The sequence below is a fragment of the Sciurus carolinensis genome, chromosome 14 (assembly GCF_902686445.1).
Source record: "Sciurus carolinensis chromosome 14, mSciCar1.2, whole genome shotgun sequence".
In the NCBI taxonomy this organism is placed as follows: Eukaryota; Metazoa; Chordata; class Mammalia; order Rodentia; family Sciuridae; genus Sciurus; species Sciurus carolinensis.
In genome coordinates, this window is record NC_062226.1 from 56,203,560 (window position 1) to 56,216,334 (window position 12,775).

General features: G+C 35.3%; 1 protein-coding gene across 7 annotated transcripts in view; it reads left to right on the top strand.

Annotated features, from left to right (window-relative positions):
* The window catches only part of Nfib (nuclear factor I B), a 214,947-nt gene that overhangs the window by 117,081 nt on the left and 85,091 nt on the right, over positions 1–12,775 (top strand). For all 7 annotated transcript variants that reach the window (XM_047524578.1, XM_047524579.1, XM_047524581.1 and 4 more), the window contains exon 3: positions 8,388–8,441. In XM_047524578.1, the coding sequence (XP_047380534.1) occupies positions 8,388–8,441 (54 nt within the window). The remainder of the gene's footprint in view (positions 1–8,387; positions 8,442–12,775) is intronic.

The window sequence follows — 12,775 nt, forward strand, 5'->3', positions numbered from 1 at the left end:
TTATAACTGAAATCCAAAATGTCTCCCAGATGGAAAAGACAGAACAATCATCTCATCTTTTCCTACTGGATCTGGCCAGGTTTTGGAAAGGACTTCATTATTTTCATGTGGCATACTGCATTGGCAAATTGTTCCTTAAAGTACTTGGTGCCGTGTTCATTTAATATTATGAGATATGGGCAGCATTTATGAAAGATTATAAATCTTACAACTCTCTTCAGAAACTTAAAATACAGCTGGAAATGTTTTGCTTCCAACAAACATGCAATCTTCATAAAATTGGAAAAGAAATGTTTTGAATAAATAATGTTTTAGTTTATTTCTCTCCAGTGTGAGAACTATTTTTTTAGTCAAAATCATGCCATAAAACTCCTCCCTCCTCTACTTTAACACCCTTGCCTCTGTATTTATATTATACTGGTGCATTTAATTTTTTTTTAAGTATGCCAGATTGCTTTGCCTTGTTTTTAAAGATAGAAAACTGGATTTGCTCCCAGGGACTCTTTCCCTAACTAGGCCAGTTTAAAAGCTAAACAAGAATTGAGTCAGTTAATTAATTTAAATGAGATTACAAATCAAAAACATATTATGCAATCTTGATTTAATTACCACATTTTATTTACTTAATTGAAAACACACTGTAGAACGTTAGCAATCTTGACAATGACCAGTATGGTGTCTTTGCATTCTATAGGTTAAAAGCGTTGCAAGCAAGAAGCGTAGGTGATCCTATTCCTGACCTTTGGATCACTCAATCCCTGGATCAGTAGATGGTCATTGAACTTAGTCTTAGGACAGAAAGGTCAGATTCGACCATCCTAGACTTCATTTATGGGACTTGGTGCTAGTTGATGAAGTACTGCAACTCTCTGGTCCTAGAAGTCAGTGGTGTGCACTTTTCCTCAGTTGTATTCCCCTTTGCTCTGGTCAGTAGTCTCCTGTTGTGGGCACCATCGGTTCACTCTCATGTACCCATTCAATATTTCTTTTCCTTAAATTTCAGTGGTCTATATTTTTTGGTTAATTCCTTGTGGGCAAATTTCAGTCTTGAGCCCAAACAAATCCTTATTTTAATCCTTGGGATATGAAACTTGGAACCTAATCTTTCTGTTAGCAAAAAGTGGCTCTTTAAAGAAATTTTAATAAGGGAACTAGTGGAATATGTAGGGATAAGGAATAGAATATATTACATATTGACTCTCTTGCTCTATATTTTCCTTTAGTTAATTAAATTATTTTTTCTGTAAGAATTCTTATCGTAATAAGTTCTTTTAAAACTGAGTTTTGCTAAATCATATGTTTAAAAATCAATGTTGAACAATAGAAGAGGGAACCAAAGGTACAGGCCTTCGGACATGAAGTAAAATAGATTGAAGGGCATAATTCAAAATATGTGGAAAACCATTTTTCCTCCATATTATTTTTGTTCTGCCAAGAGATTCAAAGAGGTTTGATTCTCTTCTTGCTCACAATGGAGCTTAAGGGAGGGGGTACAAATGCAGCAAAATATGTTAAGGACTTCATTAGCAAGTAATAAAGTTCACACTTCCCACATATAGATTGTTAAGCAAGTTTTGCAATGAAGTGAACTGCCAATAAGAGACAGGAATAGTGAGAGGCATGAGGGAGACAGGGAGATAAGGAGAGAGAGAAGCAGTGAGCTTCTTCACATTAACACGCTTTTGAGAGACAGGAGATCACTTACTCAGTTTTCCCAAGTATCTTTGTGTTATTTTAATAAACATTTAATAGAGGGAAAAGAAAGTACTGTAAAACTAGTTTGGTGTCACCCCAATTGATGAACCAGTTCTCCATTAAAACTGAAATAGTGTTGTCACCGTGCTGGAACAAAAAAATGGCAAATTATGTAATAGGAATTGTGATTATATAAAGCTCACTCACTAGAAATCCCAGGGAAATCAGTCGGGGCACTCAGGGAACTGCCAAGAGCAAGACACAGTGTGGTAGGGAGGAGGGAGGAGGGAGGAGGGAGGGAAGGGGGATGATCTGCCCAAGGAGAAGATTTCTCTCCCCATCTTTAAACAAGTACATGTTTTTGTCTTTTTTGTTTCCCTAGTACAAAGTACATGTATTTGTATCCCATCCCTCAAGTTTTTTCTTTTTATATCTTGACTTTTCTTTCTTAAATGATTCTTTTTGGTATGCTATGTATTTAATTTGTACAAATATACAATTCTAGTATGTTAACTATTAATAATGTTTTAGAGAGAAAAAAGTGGACTGTTCTAACCCTTTAAAAAAACTCATGGTATTCTTTAGTTGACAATGGGCTATTTCTTCACCTGCTTAAGGCAAAGGAATATGACAAAGGGCTCTTTATGACATGATGACTAATTTTAGTTTTAGCAAGAGGCTATCTGTAGGTTAACAGGTTACCGGTTGGGTTTCATTTACTCTTCTGATATCCCTTGATATAAAAGCTATATTGTTCTAGAATCATATAATTTTAGAGCTAGAAGGGCCTTGACAATTTGCCTTGTTCGGCCCGTTCTTTGCACCCAAATGACTATAAATTAAAATCATGCTTCTCAAATTTGGTTTTCCTGTTGATACTCAAGTCATGGTGTCAGAGAATAAAATGAGCCCCTGGGATAAGCTTCACCCAGGAGTAGAAAGGCAGTCTATGTATACGCAAGCCATTAAAACTTCTTGGCCGCCTCTGTGCAAATTAGGAACCTCCTTCCTGGACCCCCATTAAAGGCCTCCTCTCTCTGCAGGAGAGCAAAAATTGATCCCTGATGCAAAATAGTTTATCTCATACACTCACTCCCATTTCCAGATATTCTTTTGGGAAGGAGGGAAGCAGGGAAGCAGAACCTGGCCTCACAGTACAGGACACTCAGCCCTGGAACCATGCATCTCTCCCTATTCCTCGCCGCAAAAGGTTTATCCATTTGACTTCTGATGTTTGTTTTTATGCTGAGTGGCACACCTAGTCTTTCTTCTTGGTGCATATCTGTAGTTTATAGACCAGTGGTTTTCGTTTGTCTTTACCAAATGTGCCAGGCATTATCCCAAAATTTAAGGCTGAAAGGCTAAATAGGGCAGCATCTCTGCCATCATGGAGTTTAGAAACCAAAAAGGAATGACCTTGACATGAGGACTTAAGGGAGGAAAAGAAAAAGAGGGTTAGGGGCATTCTGTGCAAAGCCCTGAGGCATGAATGCTGGTACACCCAAGGTTCCAGAAGGTTCAAGGGTGACCCAGGGGTTGGTGGGACCAGATCAAGTTACCTTTAGTGGCACACTAAAAAAACTGGAGCTCATTCTGTGAGTATATGGAATACAAATAGCAGGGATTTAGCCTAATCGGTTTGGGGTTTTATAAAGATTGCCTTGGTAGCAGAGTGAAATATGTACTCGATTGGGAGATGGTGTTATTTTTCAAGACCTTGTTCCCAGGGTGACCTCCATCTGATGTCTTTTATGATGTACCCTTGCCCAGCCTTCCTAAGAAGAGTCAATTGGTTCTTCTTGGTATATATGCCTTTGTATCACAGTGTTTTCATTTTTTAATTTAAATTAATTGTTAACTTATACACAATTAATAAAATTGTACATATTTATGGGGTACCATGTGTTGTCTCAATATAGGTGTATCTTTTATAATGTTTAAATCAGGTTAACTTTCCTATTTTCCCAAACATATATCATTTCTTTCTATTGAAAACATTCAAAATCCTGTCTTCCAACTTTCTGATATATATGAAACATCATTGGTATCTGTAGTAATCCAATAGCACACCAAAACTTCTTATTCCTATGTGACTGTAACTTAGTATCCATTGATCAACCTTTCCCTAGTATTTTCTAATTTGTATATTCCTATCTCTTCAGGTCATTTCTGAACTTCTAGAAGGCATACATCTGTATTCTTTTATAAAACAATATTTCAAAGGTTCTTATTATAAACCAAAGGAAATTTGTAAGCACAGTGGAAAAAGGAGTGCCTACTGAGTTTCAAACATTATCAAGCATTTGGATATAGAAGGTGCTCCATAGATCTCATTGATTTTCTTTTAATTGATGCCTACATTAATGACCTTCAAAAGTATTTTCCAATTTTGATGATTTACTCACCCCAGAGCATTGCATTTTATTCATACCAGAATGCTAATACTTAGTGACAAACATTTTACACACCATTACTTATTTATTATCTTATATTTGTTATATTATGTTATTTGACTTCCACTAGGTTAATCATAAAATATTAGGATTTTCTTTGTTTAGCAGAATTAGAATCAACCTCTGTATAAGACATCAATTGGTGTATAGAGTTGAATGATGTATAGAGTTCAATCATAATTTCCTACTTAGAGAGAATAGCTAAAAGTTCTTTAAAATTCTGAAACAGGTTTGGAATGCATTGGTAGAAGGAGGGAAGAAAAAGTTCCCATGAACTGAAGGATCATTGGGCTTTGGGTGATTTCAGGATTTCATCATGACCACTCAAAGGGCAGTATGTCCAAGCAGGTAGCTCAGAGAAGGGAAATGCATGTGACCCTAGACAAGCCATTTAGGTCATTTCAATATTTCAAGGTCTTCCATAAAATTGGTTCATTAGGGAAGTCTGGGCACTCATTGGGTAAAGCTAAGACATTAGGACAGCCATAAGAGTGACTGCTTTTTAAAAAGGAGTGGACAAAAGGTCTGAAGAAAAGTCATAAGGGTTGTCAGGGGTGTGAACAGTTCCAGATTCCTGGAGAATCTTTAACCTGGCAGAGGGAGGAGTTGATTGAGTTAAAAAGTTTAGAACTCTCTTCATTTTCTTATTTTCCTGAAAGAATAAATGCATGTTTAAATTCACACTTGTAAACAATAAACAGAGCAGAGTGCTGTGGTCTGCTGTTGTGGTGCCTGCTAACTCAGGAAGCTGAGGCAGAAGTGTCCCTTGAGCCTAGGAGTGGTGGCCACATGGTGAATCCCATCACCCAAAGAAAGAGACAGAGACAGAGACAGAGGTGGGGGTCCATATAGCTAGATTCTGCTCAAAAAGAAAAAGAGAGAGAGAGACAGAGAAGTGGGGGTATGGAGCAAGGCCTTAAGGCACTTACATAGCAATTCCAGGTGGGCAAACATGTCTCCATGTTCGGTAGATCCACTACAGACATTTTTAGATATTAACACTGCATTGGACACAAATTATGCCCTTTTCTTCTTCCTGAGAACTTGTCCATTAAAAATGCCAATCCTTCTTTAAATATGTGGCTCCGTGCTTAACGGTGTCTTTCATTTGTTGATTGTGTTGGAGGTGTGCGGACCAGGACTTGATGCATGATATGATGTGATCTTTGCAGTGATCCTCTGATGTAGATAGGACGATTGCAGTTTTCAAGTTCAGAATGCAAGGCTCCAAGAAATCAGAGATCCTTGTAATTCTGTACAAGGTCACACAACTATGAGGGAAAGAGCCAGGATTCACTACAGCATGCTAAACACACACACACACACACACACACACACATACACACACACACACAGTGGGGGGAACTTGAGCAAAGTGGTGGAAGTGGTTAAATAAAACCTTTGAGTATAGAGTAATTTGACCTAGGTGGTGAATTGGAGGGTTTTAGATGTGGTCTGAATAATTCCTTCTCTGAAGTCAACCACAATAACAGTTCATTTTGGTTTCTCTGCCAACTGCGACTCCCTGGTTACTTCCTTTTCCAGCAGTTGGAATTAAGTGACCAATATAAGGTGACATAAGAGTTAACAGATTTTAAATCATGTTAGAATTTACAGTCTGAAAATGGAGTGTTCTGTACTTGCTTGCATAGGGGTCCTCCTCTGTGTTTGGGGGACACAATATATGCTATTTTACTTCATGAGTGGCACAGGCTTTGGAATATGAAAGAGAATCTGTCATTGGGCTCCAGTAAACACCCGATCATTTTAGAAAGTGGAATTGTTACAGAAAGCAATGTGTGACTCAAATTTAGGGTTCACTCAGTTTTCTCTCAGATGGTTGTGGGTCTTTCTTTTCTTTTCTTTTTGTGTGTGTATGTAAGTATTTTTTTTTTTTTCAATTGAGATTCATCTGCACTTGTTGCAAACGGGAAGAGAAAGTAATTTAAAGCCCCCCCCCCCAAAAAAAAAAACAGTTTCCCAAGTAGGATGATAGGGGATGCCATTGTGCTAACTGAATACTTTCTTAGGAATAGAAGAGTTTTGCATTCTTTATTCTACTGGACCCAAACTTTAGCCACAGATGGGGAAAAGTTATGTGGTGCCTTTTTGTCATTGATATAACTGAACATGATAAAGCTCATGTACACAACTCCCAAATTGAAACAGCTGCTGCGGCTTGCCTAAGATAACAGTTTTAACCTACCTTATTTTGTGTCATGTCTAGACTTTCATAAATGTGAGGTAACTTTAGAGAGAAAAATTAACATTTGAGGGTCTGGTCAGTGGGTATGTGATGCATTAACAAGGAACCTAATTCCATGTTAGAATCACTTGAAAAATTGAATTGTAATATAGTTTAAATGCTGAAAAGCATTTGTCAGAGGAAATCAGGGCAGAAATAGCCAAGGCTGTGGCAAAATAGTGTAGTTTGTTATTTTCATGTAATGACCGTACTCTGGGCCTGGAAGATGTCCAATATTGTACCTTCTTTGGTAGGAATTTAAAAAGAAAGCTTGCTCTCTGAAGCTCAATTTCAGAAACACTAATAGAAGAATTCATGGGAGATAAAAGGTGAGATTGTTTGAGTGATCTCTGTCTGAGGGAGATTCTAGTCAGAGTCTAGTCCGTCTAGTCAGAGTACAGATTGCAAGAGTGGTCCTTTCCAATTCTTTACTTCATTTCCTGAAATCAGGAACAAGTTGGAGGACAACGTGGGAATCACTAAATACATTTGCTAAGATTTCACAAAACTTGTTTTAGAGAAAAAAAAAAAGACAAGGAAATGGCACGAAGGGGTAAAATTCGACTTCCAGCTTTAAACCCAAGCTACCAGCTGTGTAGCAAAGGACTGAAATAAATAACCAAGCTTGATACTGGGGAAGGAACTAGCAGGATGTTCTTACATTTAATAGTACAAGTAGCAATTGCAGTATGTTAATCACTTACCTGGAAGAACAGAATAACCCTGATGAAAAAAAAAACCAGCGTCTGACTTTTCAGCTTAACCAAGATGCAGGACCTTTCTTGGCTTAAATATAATGACAAGGTTTTAGGGAAAAGACTTGTTAGTGTATGGTAATCAATGACAGAGCTGTCCTCTGTGCCCCACCTATCAAATTTTGGTGAAATGTTGTATCTAACTCAAGATTGCCTTTTCTAGGCAAGCAAGGAAGGCTGCTGAGTTTGAGCCATCTATTCTTCTGGCACTTTACTACAAACCTAGTGCACTCATAGCCATGAACAGCACACTGAAAAAGACACAAAAGAAGTAGACAGAATATTTGCCTCTGCTTAGGAGCATGCAATTTTGTAGGGGAGACAAAACTTAAATACTGGAACCAATGAAAGATTGCAAAGCAACCTGCAAGTAAGGGTATAATAACACAGGGCAAATGCCACAGATAAATGCTCCAGGGACATGGAGGCAAAAGGGTGATCAAAACACGACAGGGAGAGATCAGCCAGGGAAGGCATGCTAACAGTTGTATATCCTCCAGGTTCCTTTCTGTAGCATACATGAGGGATAATGTGGGATAGGGAATTCAGATAAACTACATCGATCTCTTCTTCCTTATCTGAAAAGTCTGTCTGTCTATCACAGATGGAAATTAAATTGATCCAATAATTTGCTCCACAAAGCCATGTTGGTTTCTACCTAGTAATTTATGCTGTTCCTGGTGTTTGCAAATTGATTGCTATTATGGGATGTAGACAACTCTGGGCCTAGATCCAGTAGGTTGGGGGATTATTGGAGTGGATATGTGTACATGTGTGTGAAACCCTGGAAAAGCAGGCTCTCATTTCTGTGTATTTTACTCTTTGAATAAAAACATATTTTGGGGTTTTAAAAAGCATGTTTAATTATACTCAGATTGCATTTTTAAGGGAATGTATCTGCTTTATTTCTTATTTCCTCTGACTGACCTTGATACTTGCCTAACCTTCAAAACATCTTTAGTTGCTTTGTCACCAGACCTTTTGTTTCAGAAATGCCTTGCTCTATCCCAAGAATATTATAGATTAATACTTGATATTTTTCTTTTGACATAGAAATATGTGTAGACATTCATCTGGTTTGATGAATAAAATGTTGCTATCAAAAGGCTTGGGAAAGGATACTTTATTTAAACACTCAACTTCATTGTTGTACCTTAATTTTTTTAAAGTCCTTCTGAGGATTGTGAAATTCTTTCAAAACAAATTAAAAAGAAAACATTTTCTATGATTTCTTTACAGATTCTGGACAATCAGGAAGTCCAAGCCACAATGATCCTGCCAAGAATCCTCCAGGTAAATATGGGTTCCAGGACGTTTGCAATCTGACATTGTTGGAGAACAAAGGTACCACTGTATAGATAAACACCCCATAATTGGTCAGCTGCCTATTTTGTTCTGGCAGGCAGGTATGATTGGGACAAGATGTGATTGTGTTTAAGCCCTTCGCAATGGCAAATACTTCTATATTGGCGTCATCAGTATTTACCTAATCATCAATGTTTTAATTTTTGTTCGTATTTCTTTAAAAGTGAGTGTGTATATATTTTAATTGTGTATCTTTTAGGTACTAAAAGTCATTGCTCTTTGAAAAGTCCAAAAACCTTTTAATCTTTTTTTTTTTTTAAACTCAGGAGAAAAAGTAAAATTTTCTCTACATTTATTATAGTTCATCAACATTCATTACTTTATGGTGGTGGTGGTTGGTTTTGTTTTCACCAAAAGATTTCTGTAAGAATTTTTATTCCATAAGGTTTTTATTGTATCCCCAGAATCAGGAAATAATGAAAGTAGAACTTTTCCTTTAGTACAAGGTACGCCAAATACCCTCTTTATTTTCAGAAGCTGTTCCAGATCTGAAAATGGGTTTTTATAACTTGGCTGTCTTCATGGTTTTGTTGCTGTAATATCTGAACATATAGCATTTTGCTTTTGATTTACGAGCAGTGTTCTTTCTCATGAGAAAATAATATAAAACTAGTGCAATGAAGGATTTCTAGTTTTTCATTATTATAAGAATTTTAATCACACCTATGACTTTTGGTAAAAGAATGCTTTAAGAATAAATTAGTAAATAAAATAAAAATATAAATAAAAAATATAAAATTGAAAAGGAATTTATTTTCTTCCTGAGTCTTGCTTCTATTTTGTTCTTTATTTTTACCTGAAAGATTTTTTTTTGTTCCAAGTAAAAGTTAACTTTCTTTTTCTTTTTTTACAAAAGCTTATTGTATATCAAAAGTAGTATGTAGTTCAAAGACAAAAATTCTAATTAAATAAATATTTAAAATGTATATTGTTGATTTTTCTTTATTCACAAATTGGCTATGCTACAAATTGAGAACAAAGCGTAATAAAAAACTGAACAATTTTAAATGTAAATACCAGTTAAATTTATTATTTTGTTTTTTGTATAGATGGAAGATTAGAATTTTTTCAATTATTTTTCCAAAAAGGCAAATTGTTTATAAGAAATTTTGTTAGAAATGTTCTGAAGTGGAGAAAATTTTATTAACTTAAAATGTCTCCTAACTTTTCAAAGATTTCTTTTCAGTTGACTAATGTTTTTTCTGAGTAAAAGTGAATTGTATCCAAACATTTTTCAAAAGCCTTCTTACTCATCTTACAAAGAATGGGAGGAAAATACCTTTGGTAGAAAAAGAGTTGATAAGTATTATAAGCCAGACCAAACAAAGGATATGTTCTTTGCATTTGAATGGCAGCTTGATTGAATTAATAAAGCAGTTATTGTTGAAATGCATTTTGAACATGTACAGAGGAATTATGTGCACCTAAAAATGTTCTCTACTTGAGCGGGATAAATAACCTTTGTATAGTTATGTAATGACAAAATTTAGTTTTTCAATATTTGTCCAGAAGCTTGGCTAAAATTTTCCTTTGCTGCATTCAGTGTAGATCTCTTAATTTTTCTGTTTTCATATAATATGGCAAACAAATAATTAAGGTAGAACACCTCTGATTTTTTTTTTCCATTTTAAAGTTTCTTCAGAAATAAAACTTTCCTGAGAACTATTTTATGCAACTGTCAAATACACATAAAACCAAAATTAAATGGAATATAATTAGAATATTCTTTGATCATTCAGAAGCATTCTGTCATTTTGACATGTTGTGTGTATCATTATATTGTAAACTTAACCTAGAGCTTATTAAGGAAATTTTGATGAAAACAAGCTTGTTTTGTAGTACCTAGAAATAAGTCAAACCACTAGGAATATATTTTCTAATTTTAAGTGAAAAAAAATTAGAGCTTTTTAAGGTTTTTATTTTGTAGTCAGTTGGGATTAAATTATTTGTATAAAAAATTCTTTTTAAAATATAAGCATCTTAGGCATTTTGGAGCATAATTTATCTTTAGGAGGCTCTTTTCATTTTTCTATTTTGGCTGAAATGTGAAATTTCAAGTCTAGAGTCAGTATCTCAAGAAGGCACGATCCATTTATGGGAAAATTCAATTCACTGCATAAGCAATGAAACAGACAAATCCCTTTGCTGCTTTCAGTGTTACAGCAAAGAGAAGCTAAACCTCTGAAAAACATCACCTGCTTACCCACACTTTCTTATCACTGGTGGATTTCTGCTGGGAGATATGCAATCCATGGATATTGCTACCATCTATTCCTGTGTTTATTTCCCAACAGCTTGGGAAAAGATAGCAAAAATCCAACTCCTTCTGGAGATATAGGCTCTTTGAAATCTGTTCCTGACTGTTGACATGAAGGTGGAGTCCCATCCAGTCATCTTATGAGCAGAAATGCTTGCGGCTGTCTACCCACAAATAACCCTGCTCCCCCTTGGCTTTTCTTCAGCCGCACACTTGACTGTCTAACTGCAGACTACTTCCTTGCTGACTGAGAACTTCTGAAGGGTGACCCTGAAGTTCTTCATATTGTAGTAGGAACCTCTGTAGATAGGTCTTTAATTTTAACTTGTGTTTTCTCAATTGCAATCAATATTTATATGCAAGCAAACAAAAATAATACATTTTGAGAAGGTGAAATCTTGGTATTTGTTATTTTAAAATCACTTAATTAGTATTTTTTGTATTTTTAATTTCTAAACAATTAAATATTCTTTAGGGTATTTCATTAAACCATTTATGACTTAATGCTTTGTTTTATTCTTTGTTAGATGACAGGGATGGGCACCATTAACTTTTCAGAGCCATGGTACTCTAAAAGTCTGATAGCACCCAAGGACATGGCATAGTTATTTTGGTCAAAAGCAGTAGGCCACTTCATCTTTTTAATGATGCATATCTCCCTTGTTTATGACAGAGCCAGAAATTATATACCTGTATTCGGTTACTTATTTTTGAATGTCAAACTAATCCTTCCTAAACAGCAAAACTACAAGAGTCCTTTCCCAACTATCATGGACTAACCAAGGGTCAACCCTTAATTTTGGAACACATACTCAGATATAATTTTATTTTCAGTAATTCAAAACTCCACCACTACTTTTAGGAAATGTGTGATTGATTGGATTGTAATCTTTTTAAATTAGCTCTGACTTGCTTTATTATTTTGTGTTTCAACATTCCTTGGGTTATGATCTTTTAGATTTCCCAAACTGGATTATTTGCTTAATGCTGAAGTGAGTGGTATCCAAGGAAAACAGATAACTGAGAGGTTATATTTATGCCTCTAAATCAGTTCCAAGATGAGACTAGAAAGGCTGTAGTTTTGTAGGGAACTCTTTCTTTACTGATAACATAGCAAAGAAATGTTGAATCCTAAAGCAGTTTTTGCAAATTTTTTGATGTAAATTTTTGAAGTATTTCAAGTTTCATTAATGATAACTTTCTTAATATCCTACTTTTCCTTTTTGCAGGTTTTGTAGGGTACATGTGCTTTCTGTGTGTTGACATTTGCATGTAGCTTGGTAAAATTTCTGGTACCATTAGGGCTGAATATTGAGCATATCTCAAATACACTCTGTGGAACAAGGACAGAACGAAGTAAATAACTAAACAAATTAAACAAGGAGTACCTATTAACTGTAGTAATAATTCTAGTCTTGGACTTAAGAAATTTTTAAAATTATAAACATTTTGAAATCAATCTCTCCCCAACTTTATTTTAGATACTGAAATTGAAGCCAACAGAGGGCATCATGAAACTAATAAAAATCAACTAAATAATTATTAAGAAAAGTAGCTCAGGCAGGCATCGTGAATGCCTGCAATCCAAGTGACAGGGGAGTCTGAGACTGAGGCAGCAAGGTCCCAAATTCGAGGTCAGCATCTGTAGTAGTAGCTATCATCTGTTGGTATCACTAGGACCCATATTTGCCTAACTTTTCACTTTATTTTTTTCAAATCTTAGAACTATTAATGGATACTATTAATACAACATTTCTTTGCTGTTTGCATCCAAAGATAAATTAACTTGTATAGTCCATCACATGGCATGTTTTATCTTAGAATTTTGTGTTTCAAGTCAAAGACAAAAGGGAGTTTACGCTGATTTTTAAAAATCATATCTAATTAATTTCTTAATGAGTTCACATCTACTCCTCATGTTCTCATTATTGTATCTATCAGAATCAAGATTTTTTTAATGGGAGAAAATGTACTTTTTAATGATACTGAGAAGTAATTTTAAAGT